General features: G+C 51.0%; 1 protein-coding gene across 2 annotated transcripts; it reads right to left on the bottom strand.

Moving 5' to 3' along the window:
• Positions 1–219: 219 nt before the first annotated feature.
• On the bottom strand, positions 220–16,819 carry Ddx55 (DEAD-box helicase 55). 2 transcript variants are annotated; one of them, XM_028885777.2, is made up of 14 exons: positions 16,646–16,819; positions 15,270–15,320; positions 15,105–15,191; positions 13,252–13,343; positions 13,087–13,149; positions 10,480–10,629; positions 10,005–10,194; positions 7,288–7,370; positions 5,280–5,411; positions 3,783–3,875; positions 2,450–2,564; positions 1,958–2,126; positions 1,059–1,351; positions 220–661 (listed from the first exon to the last, which is right to left on the bottom strand). In XM_028885777.2, exons 1-14 carry the CDS (start codon positions 16,751–16,753, stop codon positions 485–487), a joined length of 1,803 nt encoding a protein of 600 aa, XP_028741610.1. In that variant the 5' UTR covers positions 16,754–16,819; the 3' UTR covers positions 220–484. The 2 variants fall into 2 exon arrangements, with proteins under 2 accessions (XP_028741610.1, XP_028741611.1); XM_028885778.2 differs by lacking the exon at positions 15,105–15,191.
• Positions 16,820–18,175: the final 1,356 nt, after the last annotated feature.

The following is an 18,175-nucleotide window of genomic DNA, read 5'->3' as shown; positions in this document are numbered from 1 at the left end:
CAGGAGGATCAGGAGTCTTTGCCCCTATTGCAAAGAAGAGCAGAGGAAAGAAGCCCTGCAGATAGATAGCTACCTCTGCCTTGGCAGGCACTCCGGGGAGGGCTGCTAAGGACTTGCAACGTTTGGGTGAGGGGAGGTCATGCGAATAAGTACCTAGAAATTTTACATGGCCTGAAATCAAGTGTACTTCATTATCTATTTTAAAAAGGTAAGTAATAATTTAAAATAAGTATATACATATATACTTTATTGTACAAAACCCACTCCAGAAAAAGAGTACAATCAATCAAAATAAATACTGACATCTGTTATTTACACTCAAATAACGAAGGCCTCTCAGAGCCTCTGGCAGAATCGTAGTACTTGGGAGTGTGCAGTCCTGTGGCTTCTCCCAATCTGCACAGATCGCTCTCCAGAACAGTCTTCCAGGAAGGGCAGGGGTGTGGGGCCAGCTTTGTAATGACCTTCACCGGATGCTCTGAGGTCAACTGTCCTCTCCTGAGTCTGAGACCCCTAAGTCTGTCAGCTGGACTGTGCTTTTGGTGTGTGTCAACAGCCCTTTCTCAAATTCCTCTTCTGTGATTTTCCCTTTTTTAAACTTTTTCAAGAGCCTTGTATCATTAAGGAGTTCCTCCATGTCCTCGTCATCGATATCAGAACCCTGAGTGCAGAAGAAGAACATGACTGTCAGCTGTGGCTCGAGAGAGCGGCTGGTCCTGCTGGGCCTACAAGCTCCAGAGTCAGCTAACACCACAGGCCCCAAAAAAACAAAGGGGAGAGTGGGGTGTCCACATAGCCCAGGCTGGCCCGGGAGGGTGAGGGTGCTAAGATAAGACATACACATAGCCCAGGCTGGCCTGGGAGGGTGAGGGTGCTAAGACAAGACATACACATAGCCAAGGCTGGCCCATAAGAGTGAGGTTTGAGGATGCTAAGACAAGGTATCCACATAGCCCAGGCTGGCCTTGGACCTAGGGTGCTGTTCTCATAACACATCAGCTTTCAGTGCAATGTCAGAATTCTAAAATGGACTTTAAGGAAGGAAGACCACACTTTACCTCATCCTTCTTCCTCTTGGCATTCATCTTCTTCTTCCTCTCCTTTTTGGCCTTCTGCTTCGACCAAGCTTTGTTTTTGATGAATTTTCTTCTCCCTTCATTTTCTGTTCTCTCTTTTCTTTTTTGCTCCAACAGCTTCTGCCTCTGTTTTTCTCTAACTTTATCTTTAAATGGAATCGTATCAGTGTCGATGTCCGTGGGCACAAAGTCTGGGAACTGCTTCCCCCTCAGTTCTGGCATCCTGGGCATCCTCAGCAGGGCAAACCCTCGGGCAAGGCTGGCAAAGTCAAGGTCTAACAGATAAGAGCTTAGAGTCAGCACAGGAGTTCTTCATTATGTTTCCTAATTAAATGGTGTAATAAATTCACTTTAATTTGAATTTAAGAAACATTTTTTTCCAGAAAGAAATGGTGGATTATTTTACATCTACTCAGAACCCTATAACAGGACTTTCCTTTTCGTTTATATTTTTTTAGGATTCTCCTTCAAAGGTTTAAAGAACACTAATCCTAACATGCGACGTATTTCATTAAGACAAAGCAACCCTTGTCACCCAGAGATTCAGATAATTAAGAAGAAATATAAAGCTGGGCGGTGGTGGCACACGCCTTTAATCCCAGGCAGAGGCAGGTGGACCTCTGGGAGTTCAAAGCCAGCCTGGTCTACAGTGTGAGATCCAGGACAGGCTCCAAAGCTATAAAGGAAACCCTGTCTCGAAAAACAAAAACAAAAACAAACAAAAAAAGGAAACACGATTATGCCAAATATGGTGGCAATCAGCTTTAACCATACCCAGCTTTAATCCCAGTACTTGATAGGCACAGGTAAGACTCTGAGTTGGAGGCCAGCCTGGTCTACATAGCAGGAACCATGTCAGAGAAGGTGAGGCACCGGCTTACCCTTCAGCCTGAAGATGAGGCTGCACTCGTGCTTCGCGTAAGCCTGGACGAAGGACACGAAGGCTTTCATGCCCTTCTCGAACACTGCCCTGTCGGCCGTGGCCATGGCCCGGAGCTTCGGCAGAAGGTCTACCGTGTTCCTCTGGAGGCTCATCTCCTGCAGGGGGCACTACAGAGACCACCATCTCAGCTTCCCTGCAGTCCTCCAACCCAGGACCTCCCAGAGCTAGTAAGCCCAGGACAGCACAGTGCACCGAGAGCAGGGGCCACATCCAGCCCAAGCACGTTCCTTAGTCGAAGAGGAGTTTGGAATTTTTTTAAGTTTGAGAATGACATTACACATCACAGCCCCGGCTAGTAAGACAGCGGGCCAACAATCAATGGTGTTCCCAAGTCACGACGCTGGCCAGCGCCTCCCCAACCCAGCCGGGAGGGTCTGCTGTCCCTCCTCTCAGCGGCTGACCACTAGCTGCCAGCCACTGCACTCCTTACCTTCTGGTTGATGGCCAGGAAGTTGATGTACGCCTCCTCCATCGGTAGCAGGAACACCAGAGCGCTGCCACCGTGGCCGATGCGGGCTGTGCGTCCACAGCGATGCACAAAGGCACTAGGGGGACAGGGAGGAGCAGAACCCAGGGGTGGCAGTGAGGTGTGACCAGCCACACGTCATTGCAATACACAGTGCTGCAGACGCTGCGTACAGGACCGGGAGGGACGATCTACTGGCTCTGAGGACACCTGACCAAAGCTGGGCTTCCTCAGGTCACACAGCAGGGTCACAGAGCGAAACTGAGAAGCAATGAAAATCAGAAAGAGAAAGTGCCCCGGAATGACAGATGTCAGAAAAAGCACCACTTGGGATGTGAATGCACCTTTGCAATTACAAGTGTTAGGAAATCCGGGTGTGGTGGCTCTTGCTTTAATCCTAGCACTCCTGAGGCAGAAGCAGGCTGATCTACATAGGGAAGCAACCTGGTCTGTACAGGGAGGTCCAGGACAGCCAGGGCTACACAGAGAAACCCTGTCTTGAAATACCAATAATAAATGAGAAGTGTGTGAGGAATGTCCGCTCACTTTCGGAGAGATACACAGTTTATTTTAGAGTATCTGTTGCTCTTTTCAATGTTCTGTGATTTGCACTTCTGCATGGACTTTCAGTAGTGGCATTTTCTTTTCCTTATTTACCCCTCCACACACACCCCTTTTGCAGACAGTATCTTAACTCAGCTAATGAACTCTTGACTTCTGTCCTAAGCTCAGCCCGTGAATACCAGGAGTACAAGCAGAAGCTACCACACCTAACTCTCTGAACACAATTGCTAGAACAACACACCAGCATTAACACATCAAAAGCTATTTGGCCACTGGCCCTGCTTCTGCAATTTAATGTTTCAGGAGCTGGGCAATAATCCAATTAGTGGAGTGCTTGGGATTTCAAACCATTAAGCCAGATGTGGTAGCACATGCCTGTAACCCCAGCACAAGTCAAAGGTCATCTCTGGGGCTGGAGAGATGGGTCAGAGGTTAAGTGCACTGGCTGCTCTTCCAGACAGTCCAGAGTTCAATTCCCAGCACCCACATGTGCTTACAACCATCTGTAATGAGATCTAGTGCCCTCTTCTGGCCTGCAGGCATACATGCAGGCAGAACACTGTATACATAAGAAATAAATAAATAAATAAATCTTAAAAAAAAAAGAAAAAAGACTATCTCTGGTTATATGAAACTCTTGTCTCAAAAAAAAAAAAAAAAACTTAAAATATTTAAAATTTCACTGCACGCCCACCAGCTCAGTCCTAGACAGAGGACCAATCCCTTTGCATACCTGGCATTGCTGGGAGGGTCGTACTGTAAAACCCAGTTGACTTCAGGAATATCAATTCCCCGGGCCATCACGTCAGTGCACACCAAGATCCCACTAGGAACGAGAAAGCAGCATGTGAGCGAGACCCCCCCTCCTCCACCTGCTGTGACCAACCCCTGTGACACAGTACAGGGCGCTGGAGTCTCACACAAACAGCTTTCCCTAATGAATACTTTGATTGCTTTTTCTTCCTCTCACAACCTCCCCAGACTTTATAAACTGCCAACAGAAGTGGGAAGCGGAGGAGGCTACAGACATGGCTCAGCACCCTGACAGGGAGCTCACAACCACTGGTCAGCTCCAGTGCTGGGGGTGCTGACGTCCTCTTCTGGGACCCAGGGGCACCTGCACTCACATGCAGAAACCTACACACACATGTGTGTAATCAAAATAAAACTAGACACACACACACACACACACACACCCCACACACACGGAGGGAGGAGTGGTAGAGATAGCACAAAGATTCTTTCTAGCCAGTACTAGGGTTGGAGCCCAGGGCCTCTGCGTGCTAAGGAGTGCACTACCAAACAGCCAAACTCAGACCTTTTTATTTGCTTTTGAGACAAGATCCTCTGGCATCTGTCTGAAGTCCAGGGTAGCCTTGAACCTCATACCTGACTCAATCTCCCAAGTGCTGGGGTTACAGACATGTACTGCCGCCACATCTGGCTTTTTTTTTTTTTTTTTTTTTTTTAATTTTTATTATATGTGCATTGGTGTTTTGCCTGCCTGTGTGTCTCTGTGAGGGTGTCAGATCTTGGAGTTACAGACAGTTGTGAGCTGATGTGTGGGTGCTGGGAATTGAACAGGGGTCCTTTGGAGGAGCAGCCAATGCTCTTAAGCACTGAGCCAACTCTCTAGTCACTGGTTTAAATGTTTTTAATTCATGTATTTCCACTTGAGAAATAAAATGGCAGCCGGCCAGCCCTCCGCAGCCAGGAGAAGACCAGCGCCATCTCTTCCCTGTGACTGGACAACAGCAGGAACCACTGTGCCCTCGCAGCTGCTTGAATGGAGCCGTGCAATGCTTAGGAAAACAGAAACGGCTATGCTCATCAGGACACCCCAAGTTCCCTCTGTGCGGCCAGCACCCTACAGCCTACGCAGGATCTGTCCCAACAAGGCCAAGGGGCTGTGCTTGCTCTTGTTTACCGGGGGCAAGGACTTCCCCAAACCTCCACTGTGCCAAGCCCTGGGAGATACAGCAGTGGACACACTGAGCTTCCTGACGGCACAGGCCGGATGGCGCAGGGAAACCCAGTAACTCAGCAGGTGACCCCGGCTCGGGGTATGGGGGAGGGTCCAAACCCAGCTCTGGCTGCCCTCAAAGATGGAGTAACCGGGTATGAGTCAAAGAGGCTCCAGGAGGCAGAGGGAGAAGGGGTGGGTACAGGACCTGAGGAGTCCGGGGACTGGGGATCTACCTCCGGTCCCCAGGACAACCACCCCACTCACCTCTGCAGCTTGCGGAACTCCAGGAAGATCTTATTGCGCTTGTACTTCATCTTCCCATGGATGCACAGGATCTTCACTCTCTTCAGCAGGGCCTCCAGGGCCTTTCCATAGTATTCCACACACGCACACGTGCTGTGCAGGAGAGAGAAAGCACTCAGTCACCAGGCACCTGGGTCCCGAAGCTGGGGAGGATGAGAATGAGGGACCCTCTCGGGACAAGACCTGCCGGAGCGGCCTCTCGCTCCTCCTCTCCATCCGTGCAAGCCCTGAAACCTGTGCGGACCCTGACGAGGGTCCTGCCGTCTAACAGTGGCCCCACAAGCAGGGTCTGCTTCCCCGGTGCCGCCACCAGAACAAAGATGACAGCTCGGACAGAAAGAGTCTGAGATGGCCCCGCACTGTTCCTGCGGAGGACGGCACGCTGCACAGGCTCAGATCAGCACCGCTCCCAAAGGCTCAGCCAGTCACGCCTTGACTGAGCAGAGTCTCTCCCCCAGGGACCTGGGGCTTGGAACCGGGTTAGCCAGGGACAAAAGCAGGCTGTAGGTGGGTCACCCAAAGAGAGACACGTCCCCTGGAGACAGCCCATGAACCACTGCCAGAACCTGTTCCCTTCCCTGGAAGCTACTCACTCAACCCCATCAATCTTTAACCTAGTCACAGCAACCTTCTCAAAGATCACCCCAAATGCCCACCCCCATTTTTTTTGACATATCTTCTAACTACATAGCTCAGGCTGGACTTGAACTTTATAGTCCAGGCTAGCCTCAGACTCTTCAGCCTCTTGCCTCAGCCTCTTGAGCGCTGGGATTGCAGGCATGAGCCGCCACACTCACTTTGTCCGAAGATGGCTCACTATCCTTTTGCAGCACAAGCAAGCGGCACACCCCGAAAAAGGCCTGGCACACACCACCACTGGCCACCCGTCCTCCTCCCAGGACACCAGGCTGCACATTTCCTGCCAAGCTTAGGGCTCTTTCAGCGCCTCCATCTGGGCTGAGGCCATTAGCAGGTTCCTCACTGTCACCATAAGTCACAAGAGGACACAGTGAAGTGGTGTTTCACACACGGTGGGATCACAACCAGACCCTAAAGCAATCTGATGGGTTCTGACGTCAATGGAGTGGTCTCAGGCAGCAGCCGAGCAAATCAAGCACACATCCATCCACCCTACAAGGGCGGCACTTTGCAAAGCCTTCACTGTGTGTTTATATTTTGAGAGAGAAGGTTGCTATGTAGCCCGGATGGGATTTGAACTTCCTATCTTTCTGCCTAGCCTCCTGAGTGCTGGGGTTACAGCAGAGACCAAGCCTGGCCCCCACTCTTAGGCATTTCATTGTGCACAAAACTTTTTGTTCAAAAGTTGAAACAGATTAGTTGGAAGGAGAAAGAAAAAAGCCAAGCCATGCTGGACATGTTAGTGTACACCTTTCATCCCAGCACTGGGGAGGCAGAAACAAGTGGATCTCTGAGTTCGAGGCCAGCCTGGTCTACATGGCTAGTTGCAGGCTAGCCAGTGAATCCCTGCCTAAAATCAAACAAACAAAAAACCCAAGCCTACCCAAAAAAGGCACATGTTCCTGCCTTGCCCTGTGATAACAGGACTCTGCGGCTGGGCAAGCTGCTTCCAACCATCTCTTTGACCCTGCTTCTCAGGGCAGCAGGCAGCTCAGGCAGAGCAGTCTGATGGAAGGAGTGGAGGCAGGAGCATTGCCTTCTGCCCCTTTCCTACTCTCTCGGCCTCAGTGAGGACGTGACAGACTGTACACACACTGGTCATCTGGAAGCTCCGAGATGACTCTCAGGATGAAAGGCAAGGTGGAGACAGCGGCGGAAACATCAGCCTTGGCACAGCGGAGCCCACACAGCAGAGGCGGAGCTACTGCCTCTGGACATGGGTGCAGCGGGAGCCAGGGAAGCTGGTTCCAGTCACCAGCCGCACACAGCCCCAGAGCCTCCCCTGCACTGTGCTCCCCGCCTTCCCAGACACGGCCCTGAAGGAGACTACCTGAAGAAGACCAGGTGCTTCTCCTGCTGACGGTTCCGAAGGAAATGGACCAGCTGATTGAATTTCTCATCTGCTTTACATATCTACAGGAGGGAAAGAAAAATAATCACATATTTGCAAAAATAAAGTAATCCCCACAACGGTTTTCAATTCCAGCCTCTTCTTCCTTTCTTTCTTTCTTTTTCTTTTTTCTTTTTTTTTTTTTTGTGGGGACAAGGTCTCACACAGCCCAAACCGGCCTCAAACTCTTGTAGCAAAGGTTGGCCTTGAACTCCTGCCTCCACCTCCTGCGGACCAGGATTACAAGTGTGCACCACCACACCCAGCACAGCCTTCACGTATTAATTTTAATATGCTGACTTATGTGGGGGGGCACACATGCACCAAGGTCGGAGGGAGCTGGCAGGGGTCGGGTCTCCATATGCCATGTTGTACCCACATTGAAATCAGGTTGTCAAGTCAAAGTCCTTCACCACTGAGCCAATGTCAGCCTGGCCGGGCTCAGAGAGAACAAGCCAGACATCAGCCTGCCTGACTCTCAGAGATCAAGACAGACATCCTGACCTTGAGCCACAAGTCTTAAAAAAAAAAAATAAATAAATAAAAAAAAAATAAAAAAAAAAAAAGACAGACATCCATCAGCCTGCCTGACTCTCAGAGATCAAGACAGACATCCATCAGCCTGCCTGACTCTCAGATCAAGACAGACATCCGTCAGCCTGCCTGACTCACAGATTAAGACAGACATCCGTCAGCCTGCCTGACTCTCAGAGTTCAAGACAGACATCCATCAGCCTGCCTGACTCTCAGATCAAGACAGACATCCGTCAGCCTGCCTGACTCTCAGAGTTCAAGACAGACATCCATCAACCTGCCTGGCTCACACAGATCAAGACAGACATCCGTCAGCCTGCCTGGCTCACACAGATCAAGACAGACATCCGTCAGCCTGGCTGGCTCACACAGATCAGGACAGACATCCATCAGCCTGCCTGGCTCACACAGATCAAGACAGACATCCATCAGCCTGCCCGGCTCACACAGATCAGGACAGACATCTGTCAGCCTGCCCGGCTCACACAGATCAGGACAGACATCCGTCAGCCTGCCCGCTCACAGATCAGCAGACTCACGGCCACAGATCAGGACAGACATCCGTCAGCCTGGGGCTCAGTGCTGCTGCCAGTGTTCAGTTTAAGTCACAAATCTTTGTCACTGGCAGCAGCACTGCCACATAAGGCAACTGTCCCCAAGACCCAGCAGATGGTCAGGCTGGGCCAGCGGCGGCGGCGGCGGGCAGCAGCAGCAGCTCCTCTAGCCCAGACATCAGCGGGTCCAAGTCAAACTGAGAACACTCATTACCGCCAAGCTTGAATCTGGGGCCACAGTTCAGAAACTGCCACACTAAGGCAAGCACAGCTCTCCAGAAATGAGTGTGTGGTGACCTGAAGCGTTGCCATGGAGACAGGCTCCATCCTCTTCCCAGTCAGGTGCCCCATCCAGGCCTCAACCAAAAACCTTCTTCAGTCCCAGTAAATGTGGTTTCTGGGATTTTAGGAAAACTGACAGGCACTGCAGGTTCCAAGGTTCTCTCATGGGACACAGGAGCTCAGGTCTGTAATCCCAGGACTTTCGGGGAGAAAGAAGGAAAGGAGTTCAAGGCCATTCTCAGATACATAGTAAGGTTGAGAAGCCGGCCTATCTCAAAAAACTAAAAGCCAGCCGGCTGGTGGTGGTGGCACACGCCTTTAATCCCATCACTCTGGAGGCAGAGACAGGCGGATCTCTGTGAGTTCGAGGCCAGCCTGGACTACAGAGTGAGTTCCAGGAAAGGTGCAAAGCTACACAGAGAAACCCTGTCTCGGGAAAAAAAAAAATTAACTTTTTGAAAGATTTTATGGGCTGGAGAGATGGCCTAGCAGCTAAGAGCACTGGCTGTTCTTCCCCAGGACTCAGGTTCAATTCCCAGAACCCACATGGAAGCTCAGTCATCTGTAACTGCAGATTCCAGGGGATCTGATGCCCTTGTCTGGTCTCCGTAGACACCAGCCGTTCACAAGGTACATACACATATACACAGACAACCCAGCTAAACAAACACTTAAAATATTTTTAAGTTAAAAAAAAAGTTCTTAGCCATGCAGTGGTGGTGCACGCCTTTAATCCCAGCACTTGGGAAGCAGAGGCAGGCGGATCTCTGATAGTTCGAGGCCAGCCTGGTCTACAGAGCGAGTTCCAGAACAGCCAGGGCTACACAGAAAAACAAAAACAAAACAAAACAAGTTCTTGTGCTGAGACACTTCTAAACAGTCATCTGAATGACTGAATCGGTGGCCATTGAGGTGTCCAGTGTCTCCTGGCTTCTCAATCCTGAACAGCTATGTGGGTTAATTCACTATCCGACAGCCCTGTGCTATGGGTCTGTGAGGGACAAAGCCGAGACCTACCTCAGAGTCCTGTCCTGGCTCCTACTCTGTACCAAGTGCTAAGTCCTGCCACTCCTGGAAGACGAGCCTCCTCCCTTCCCCAGCCACCCTAAGACCAAGCTAGCCCTGTTTCTGGGAAGCCTGACGTCGGCACCCCTGAAGAGCTCGTCCACTGACAGTCCCACAATGCAACCCTCTGATCCCGAACCAGCCCCCTCTCTGTAAGTAACGGAGGCTCAGCAGGACAAAGCAGCAGGCCCCGCGCTCACCATGTACTGGTTCTCTGCTCACCATGTAATGGTTCTCTAGGCGGGAGGGTGTCTTCTGAGTGCTGCTGGCTGCCACGCCCTTCTCCTTCACGGAGATTCGGACAGGGTTCCGGAGGCCCGCCCGCACCAAGTTCTCCACTTCCTGTGTCTGTGTGGCTGAGAAAAGGCCTGTTCTCCTCTGCTTTGGCAAAAACTCCAGGATCGTGTTTATGCTGGAAACAGAGTGTACACACACATGCACACACGAATCAGAAAGAGAGAGGAGCTGGGTCCAGAGGAATGGAGACTTTATCTCAACTTTAACACAATACACAGACTCATTTTTTAAAAATAGAAGACCTGGGATTAAACCCTGTGACGGAACCTAAAGGGTCGAGCTACGTGGGGTTTGAAACGCTGTGAAATGGTAACAGTAATCCTTAGCTATGGGGCAATGCACAAGTCCACTGCATTCTCCTACCAGTTCACCCACCTCCCAGAAGTCCACATTCTAGTACCTTGCTTCAAAGCCCATGTCAAGAAGTCTGTCTGCCTCATCCAGCACCAGGACATCCAAGCTCCTCACACAGCTGGCCAGGTCCAGACCCTCAGCCTTCCTCCGGAACATGTCCTCCAGGCGGCCTGGGGTTGCCACAATGATGTTCCCACTTTGGAAAGAAAGTCCCCATTTACTGTGTGCTCTGGATCTCAGAAACAGTTAGCAAAGCACCACGTCCCCACCCTGCAAGTCCATCTACACCCCAGGGAGAAGGATGGCTACGTGGTAGACAGAGCAGGGGCTAGGGGAGAGAAGGAGCTGGTCACCGGCCAGGATCTGCCCACTGGCCACACCGGCCACCTGCATCTGTAAGCCTGTTGCTGGCGCACAGCCATATTCTTTATTCCTACCATACATTATCTCTGCCATCTCTCTACACAGCAGCAGAGAACCTGCAACACTGCGCCCCACGGCCCCCACAGTGCCCCATGGCCCCCCCAGCACAGGCCAAACTCTGACCTGAAGCAACAGAAAGCATAACTGTAGGAGGGAGATAGACTGGGCAGGGGCAGCTCAGTGGATAGTACATGTCTGTATGCCCCGGGTTCAAATCCCAGCTACAAGAAATAGGAAAGGAGGGAGAGGAAGAGACAGAGGGGAGAGGGGAGAAAAGAGAGAAACGGGAGGGGGGGACGGGACACAGGGGAGAGGAGGGAAGCGGAGAGGAGGGGAAGGGAGGGGAGAGAGCTAGACCAACAGACTGAGAGCCAGATGTGGCCTTGCCAACTGGCTGCCTATAACATGTTTTTGCACAGTGAAGACTATAAGCAACTGTTTAAAAAATCTGAAGACACACTCATCTGGAATTCCACCTATGGTGGTATTTTATTTGTACTGAAATGTGATTTTAATTGTATGTTAATAAATAAAGTTGCCCTGGGGTCAGAGCTATTAGAGCCATAGCAAGAGCGTGGTGGTTAGAAGAGCTAGGTAGATCTCTGTGTGTTCAGGGATACAGCCAGCATTGGAGACATACGCCTTTAAGACCTGGAGGGCGGTACTTACAGGCAGTGATGAGGCAGTCATGTGTTTGGGTTTACAACCAATGAGAAGGCAGAACAGAAAGACTATATAAAGACAGACAAACAGGAAGTAGCTCTCTCGGGGAAGCTAGGAGCACTGCAGGAGGTAAGATTTTAGCTCTGAGCTCTGACCTCTTGGCTTTCTCTTTTACATTGGCTCTGTGTCTCTTATTTTAATAAGATGATTGGTTACATCTACATCCACCCTCTAAAATCTCCACAAGCTGGCAGCAAAGAGCCCGATCTTGCCAGGCAATGCTCAGCGACAGATGAGTACTAGGAGCACCAGGTGTTTACACCCAGGTGCTTTACACACCTGCCCTGACTCCCAAGACAAGCAGAGCCTATGAAGTGTTCACAGGGTCAAGGGGGTGGGCAGGGAGAAAACACCCTCTGGGGGACCCCAAGGCACTTCCTATGAGCCTAAGGTCCTACCAGACACTCCCAGTTCAGTGCCAAGAGCACACAGACAGGGGCAGGCTCACACACAGACAGGAGCAGGAGCTCACACACAGACAGGAGCAGGAGCTCACACACAGACAGGAGCAGGAGCTCACACACAGACAGGAGCAGGAGCTCACACACAGACAGGAGCAGGAGCTCACACACAGACAGGAGCAGGCTCACACACAGACAGGAGCAGGCTCACACACAGACAGGAGCAGGAGCTCACACACAGACAGGAGCAGGAGCTCACACACAGACAGGAGCAGGAGCTCACACACAGACAGGAGCAGGCTCACACACAGACTGGAGCAGGAGCTCACACACAGACAGAAGAAGGAGCTCACACACAGACAGGAGCAGGAGCTCACACACAGACAGAAGACAGGAGCTCACACACAGACAGGAGCAGGAGCTCACACACAGACAGGAGCAGGAGCTCACACACAGACAGGAGCAGGAGCTCACACACAGACAGGAGCAGGAGCTCACACACAGACAGACTCACACACAGACAGCTCACAGGCTCACACACAGACAGGAGCAGGCTCACACACAGACAGGAGCAGGAGCTCACACACAGACAGGAGCAGGAGCTCACACACAGACAGGAGCAGGAGCTCACAGGCTCACACACAGACAGGAGCAGGAGCTCACACACAGACTAGAGCAGGAGCTCACAGGCTCACACACAGACAGGAGCAGGAGGCTCACACACAGACAGGAGCAGGAGCTCACACACAGACAGGACAGGAGCTCACACACCAGGAGCTCACACAGGCAGGAGCTCACACACAGACTGGAGCAGGAGCTCACAGTCACACACAGACAGGAGCAGGCTCACACACAGACAGGAGCAGGAGCTCACACACAGACAGGAGCAGGAGCTCACACACAGACTGGTGCAGGAGCTCACACACAGGCAGGAGCTCACACACAGACAGGAGCAGGAGCTCACAGGCTCACACACAGACAGGAGCAGGAGCTCACACACAGACAGAAGAAGGAGCTCACACACAGACAGGAGCAGGAGCTCACAGGCTCACACACAGACAGGAGCAGGTTCACACATGGACAGGAGCAGGAGCTCACAGGCTCACCCATGCTGCTTGAACCTCTCCACATCTTCTCCAGGATTCCGGCCTCCGATCCACAAAATCTGGCTGAAGCAAGATATGGGACTTGGAGCAAGTCAGGCAAAATAACAACCCAGGCTAACAGGGATTCCCCACACCCATCATCTCAAGGGCCCTGCACCCAATCACCTGAACTGCGGGAAGTGCTTCGTGAAGTGGGTCAGGACCTCATCGATCTGAATGGCCAGCTCGCGAGTGGGGGTGATGATGATGGCTCCTACCTGCCCACACAGAGGGGGAAACCACAGCGTCATAGGTTTCGGGTTGGATCACATTAGTCCTGCACCTTCCATTCTCAGACAGTTTCTAGAATTTTTTTAGCAGTCTCAGGGCATATCAGGCCTCTAAAGGGTAGCTCAGTGGTGGAGTGCTTGGCTACCATGAACAAGGCCCAGCATCACAAAATAAAAAAAAAAAATAATCAACAATAAGGCTGGAGAGATGGTTCACCTGTTAAGGGCACTGGCCACTCTTTCAAAGGATCCAGGTTCAATTCCCACCACCCACATGGCAGTCAAAACCATCTATTCCTCCAGTTCCAGAGTACCAACAGCCTCTGCAAGCACCAGGCACACATGTGGTGCACACAAATACACAAAGGCAAAACACCCACACACATAACAATAAATTAATTAAACTAAAATATTTTTTGCAGGGCAGTGGTGGCGCATGCCTTTAATCCCAGCACTCAGAAGGCAGAGGCAGGCAGATCTCTGTGAGTTCTAAGCCATCCTGATCTACAGAGAAAATTCTAGGTCAGGCAAAAAAAAAATCAGGTTTGTTTTCTTTTTCTTTCTTTTTTTTTTTTTTTTGAGACAGGGTTTCTCTGTGTAGCTTTGCGCCTTTCCTGGAACTCGCTCTGTAGACCAGGCTGGCCTCGAACTCACAGAGATCCGCCTGGCTCTGCCTCCCAAGTGCTGGGATTAAAGGCGTGCGCCACCACCGCCCGGCTGTTAAAAAAAAAACAAGTGAGTGGGTGACAAAGCAAAGCCTGATGTCATCTGTCATGGTCCACTACCAGCCCATGGCTAAGAGCACTGCAGCTCAGGCATGAGGGAGGTGCCATCTGTGATGGATTTCCTCTGCATGTCACAACGCGAGCCCGGGACACTACACAGCACTTCAGCACTGTACCAGAGGCATTTACTTACTTACTTATTTGAGATAGGGGTGGTAGTTTGGATGATACCTTCCACAGTCTCAGGCATTTGACATTTGGTCCCCAGTAGGTGGCACTGTTTGGGAAGGTTTAGGAGATGTGGCCCTGCTGGAGGAAGCCCTTAGGAATCGGCTTTGGAAGTTCAAAGACTCTCTCGCCATTCCCAGTTTGCTGGAAGCTTTTTTTTTTTTTTTGAAGATTTTATTTATGTGCATGAGTGTTTTGTCCGCAAGCATGGACATACAGCCTGTGCATCCCAGGCCAGAAGAGGGTGCCAGATCCCTTATAACTAGAGGTATAGAGGTTGTAACCCCCATATAGATCCTGGTAACCAAACCCTGGTCTTCTGCAAGAGCAACAAGTACTCTTGTCCACTGAGCCATCTCTTCAGCCCCGACTGAGGGCATTTGAAATACTAAAATCACCAAGAAGGGCCACAAAAATAAGGGTTAGGGATTTAGCTCAATGGTAGAACACTTGCCTAGTAAACACAAGGTCCTGGGTTGGGTCTTCAGCTAAGACAGGGTTAAAAAACAAAAACAAACAAACAAACAAAACACTAAACAGCCTTCTCATGAGGATCCCTGCTACACTATTAAAGCTAAAATGGCTTTTCTACCATATCCACAGATGACCGAGAAAGCACCCCAGTGTCTGTGAGAGAGCAAGCCAGCATGGACTTTGGTTTAACAAGCAGGCAAATTCAAAGCCAGACTCCTCAGATAACCAAACAGGGCTCCACTTAGTTTTGCTCAGCTTCTTTCTCAGACCCGAACCCCTCCGAAGCCTCCTGCCTCCATGACAATCAGCCAGCCCTCCTCACCTGGCTCTTCTTTAACTTCTCCTCCCTCCTCAGAAGAATCTCCACAATGGGGATGACAAAAGCCAGGGTTTTTCCACTACCTGTCACCTGCAAAGGGACAAAGCTTTTGACTCACTTTCCGCTTGGCTAAGAGAAGGGGCAGAATGTATTGCATGAGGTACTCACAGCTTCTGCGGCGACATCCTTGTTTTTCATGAACAGAGGGATGGTGGCAGACTGCGGGGAGAGATTACAAAGGACTATTATTATTATTAAATAATTATTATTAAATAATACCACAACCAAATAACAGAGACCCAAGTCCTAAGAACACAGGGGGTGACTAAGGTCAAAATGAACCCCACCCCACGGGGGATCCTGAGTAAAAAGTCATCACAAAGGCTTGAACTAAATGTGACATGTTGTAGCCAGGTGTACCAGCACAGGCCTTTAATCCCAGTACTCAGGAGAGAGGGGCAGACAGATCTCTGTGAGTTCAAGATCAGCCAGGGCAATGTAGTGAAACTCTGTCTCAAAACCAACCAACCAAAAAACAAAAACATTGTGAGCTGTCTATACGGACATTAGTGGCAGGAGTCCTGGATTCAAGTCCTGACACTCCCATTGTTCATTATTGGACTAGAAAAGAGTGAACATTTTAAAATTTACTTTTATTTATGTGTATATTATGTGTATATGCCTCCTTGTCTGTGTGTACACTACATGCACGGAGGTATGCAGGAAGGCAAGAAAAGAGTGTTGGATCTCCTGGAACTGGAGTTATATGCAGTAGTGAGCCTACCCAATGTGGGTGTTGGGAACTCAACGCTGGTCCTCTGCAAGAGCAGCAAGTACTCCCAACCACTGAACCTTCACTCCAGCCACTGGAAGCACTGAATTTACCACCAGCCCCAGGGCATTTGTACCGGTATTTCTGTGTGGCAATTAGCTTCCGGCAGTCACCTCAAAGCCAGCCCTTCCCAGATTATTCAGGTCTCAGAATAATGACAACTCCCTCTGAGGCCTGCTCCCCCACGGTCCACCACACGAATCTATTTCAGTTCCTTCATAACACTCAGCACGAGATAAACCACATCGTTCCTATAGTTCTTCCTCTAACACTCGCTCAAGAAAATAAGGCCCACGGGTAGGTACCGAAGAGGCGCGGTTGCCAGAGCCTAGATGAGGCCCAGATACATACCAGGTCCTTAATAAATAAATGCTTTGCGGTTTTTGTTGGCTTGCTTGTTTTTGATAAATGAGGCCAGGGAGATTCTCTTTCCCCACACAGTAACTACAGGTAACGGACACAGGGCGCCCACCTGGACTTATTTAATCCCCATAATGCTATGAAGGAAGTGATTGTCACTTCTCAGACGGAAAGGACATAGATTGAGCCACTGTCCGAAGTCGCTAGAGCGAGCAGGACAGGCACGAAGCTGAGACCCCGGAGTGGGCATCGTGAACACGCGTGGCACTGCCCCAATAGGGGCCCCATGATCCCCGAGCTGCATCCGAGCGAGCGGCTGACCGCTCAGCCTCGCTTCCCCGCTGCCCGATACCTGCACCGGCGTCATGTGCGGAAAGCCCAACTCGCGCAGCGCGCCCAGCACCCGAGGATGCAGCGGCACCTGCAGCGTCTCCCATGAACCCTCCGTCACGTGCTCCATGGCGCGCGTTCCCTGGCCTCCACTAGTGCGGCCGCGGGGAACGCCAAGAAGGGAACCACCAGAGAGCACTTCCGCTTCCGGCTGGTCCAGCGCCCGACGGAAAACCGCACCCCAGCGACAACGTTCCGGAGGGCGGGCCCGAGAGGCCAGGAAGCTGTGCACCGTGGCGGTGGGGGCAAGGGCGGCGGGGCGATAGGAGTGACAGGGAGGAGCCCCGTCTGGGTCCCCAACGAATACGCATAAAGGATGCTGGGGACCCTCCGCCCGTGCGCATATAAGGTGCATGACTCTCAGGACTCCGCGGTTAAACGAGGGCGCCAGACAGGAACAGCCTCCCAGTCACTCGGCCAGCTGAGAGAGGCTCACCTGCGGACCTGCCGCCAGCTGTTCACAGATGTTTTCCAGACGCCCTTCAGCCTCCTGATAAGTCACCTTCTCAGTGACCACTCCCTGGACGGCAGAACGCCCGTTTCCCCCTACATGGACTTTTAGCGTGTGCAAATGCTGGTAGATTCACATCTCCTCGCCAACAGCAAACCTACAGTGGGGCCTTTTGTCATCCGCCTGACTAAATGCTGCATACAGATGCCAAACTTGTGGCAGGAATGAACAAAAAGTCTTCATCGCATCCTCAAAAGGCTCCTGCAACTACCATAGGATGCAATCCGAGGACAGGCAGCCTGTTAACGGCAGCAGGCAATCACGTGGCTATTTGCTTTTTGCGCTCTATTTACCACTTTGCTGAGCTGAAAAATCTTTTCCAAGTCTGCTTATTTAGTAATTGTACAAAAGGTACAATGGTGGCTACGAGATATCAACAGGACAGACCATTTACAGAGAGCTTGACAGCCGGCCAGCCTTGACAGGCACAGTACTTGACTGGCCATTAGCAACTCTGTAAGAAGATTCTCTGCAGGAGAGCTGGCTCTGGCTCCACCTTCCTTTCTCTACAGCCATGGGCAACTCATTCATCTCCCTCCAGCTCATTTCCCTACATCCATAAACTAGTGGTTAAGTAAAAAAATTCAAACGTGACTTCCTCCACGCCCAAGATATTTAACACTGATCCAAAGAAACCACACAGACTAAAATGGTAACTTTTTATGGTTTTGTTGGAGTGTTTTTATTTTTGTCTTTTGATACAGGATCTCTCTATGTAACACTGGCTGTCCTGGAACTGACTCTGTAGACCAGGCTGGCCTCAAACTAAGATCCACCTGCCTCAGCCTACCGAGTGCTGGGATTAAAGGCATGGGCCACCACACCAGGCTTAAAATGGCATTTTGGATTCTCGAGACAGGGTTTCTCTGTGTAGCTTTGGATCCTGTCCTGAAACTCACTCTGTAGCCCAGGCTGGCCTCAAATTCACAGAGACCCATCTGCCTCTGCCTCCCCGAAGTGTTAGGATTAAAGTCGTGTGCC

Source organism: Peromyscus leucopus, chromosome 23 (genome assembly GCF_004664715.2).
Source record: "Peromyscus leucopus breed LL Stock chromosome 23, UCI_PerLeu_2.1, whole genome shotgun sequence".
Taxonomy (NCBI): Eukaryota; Metazoa; Chordata; class Mammalia; order Rodentia; family Cricetidae; genus Peromyscus; species Peromyscus leucopus.
Note: the sequence above shows the minus strand (reverse complement) of the source record. Positions and strands in the feature narration are given on the sequence as shown.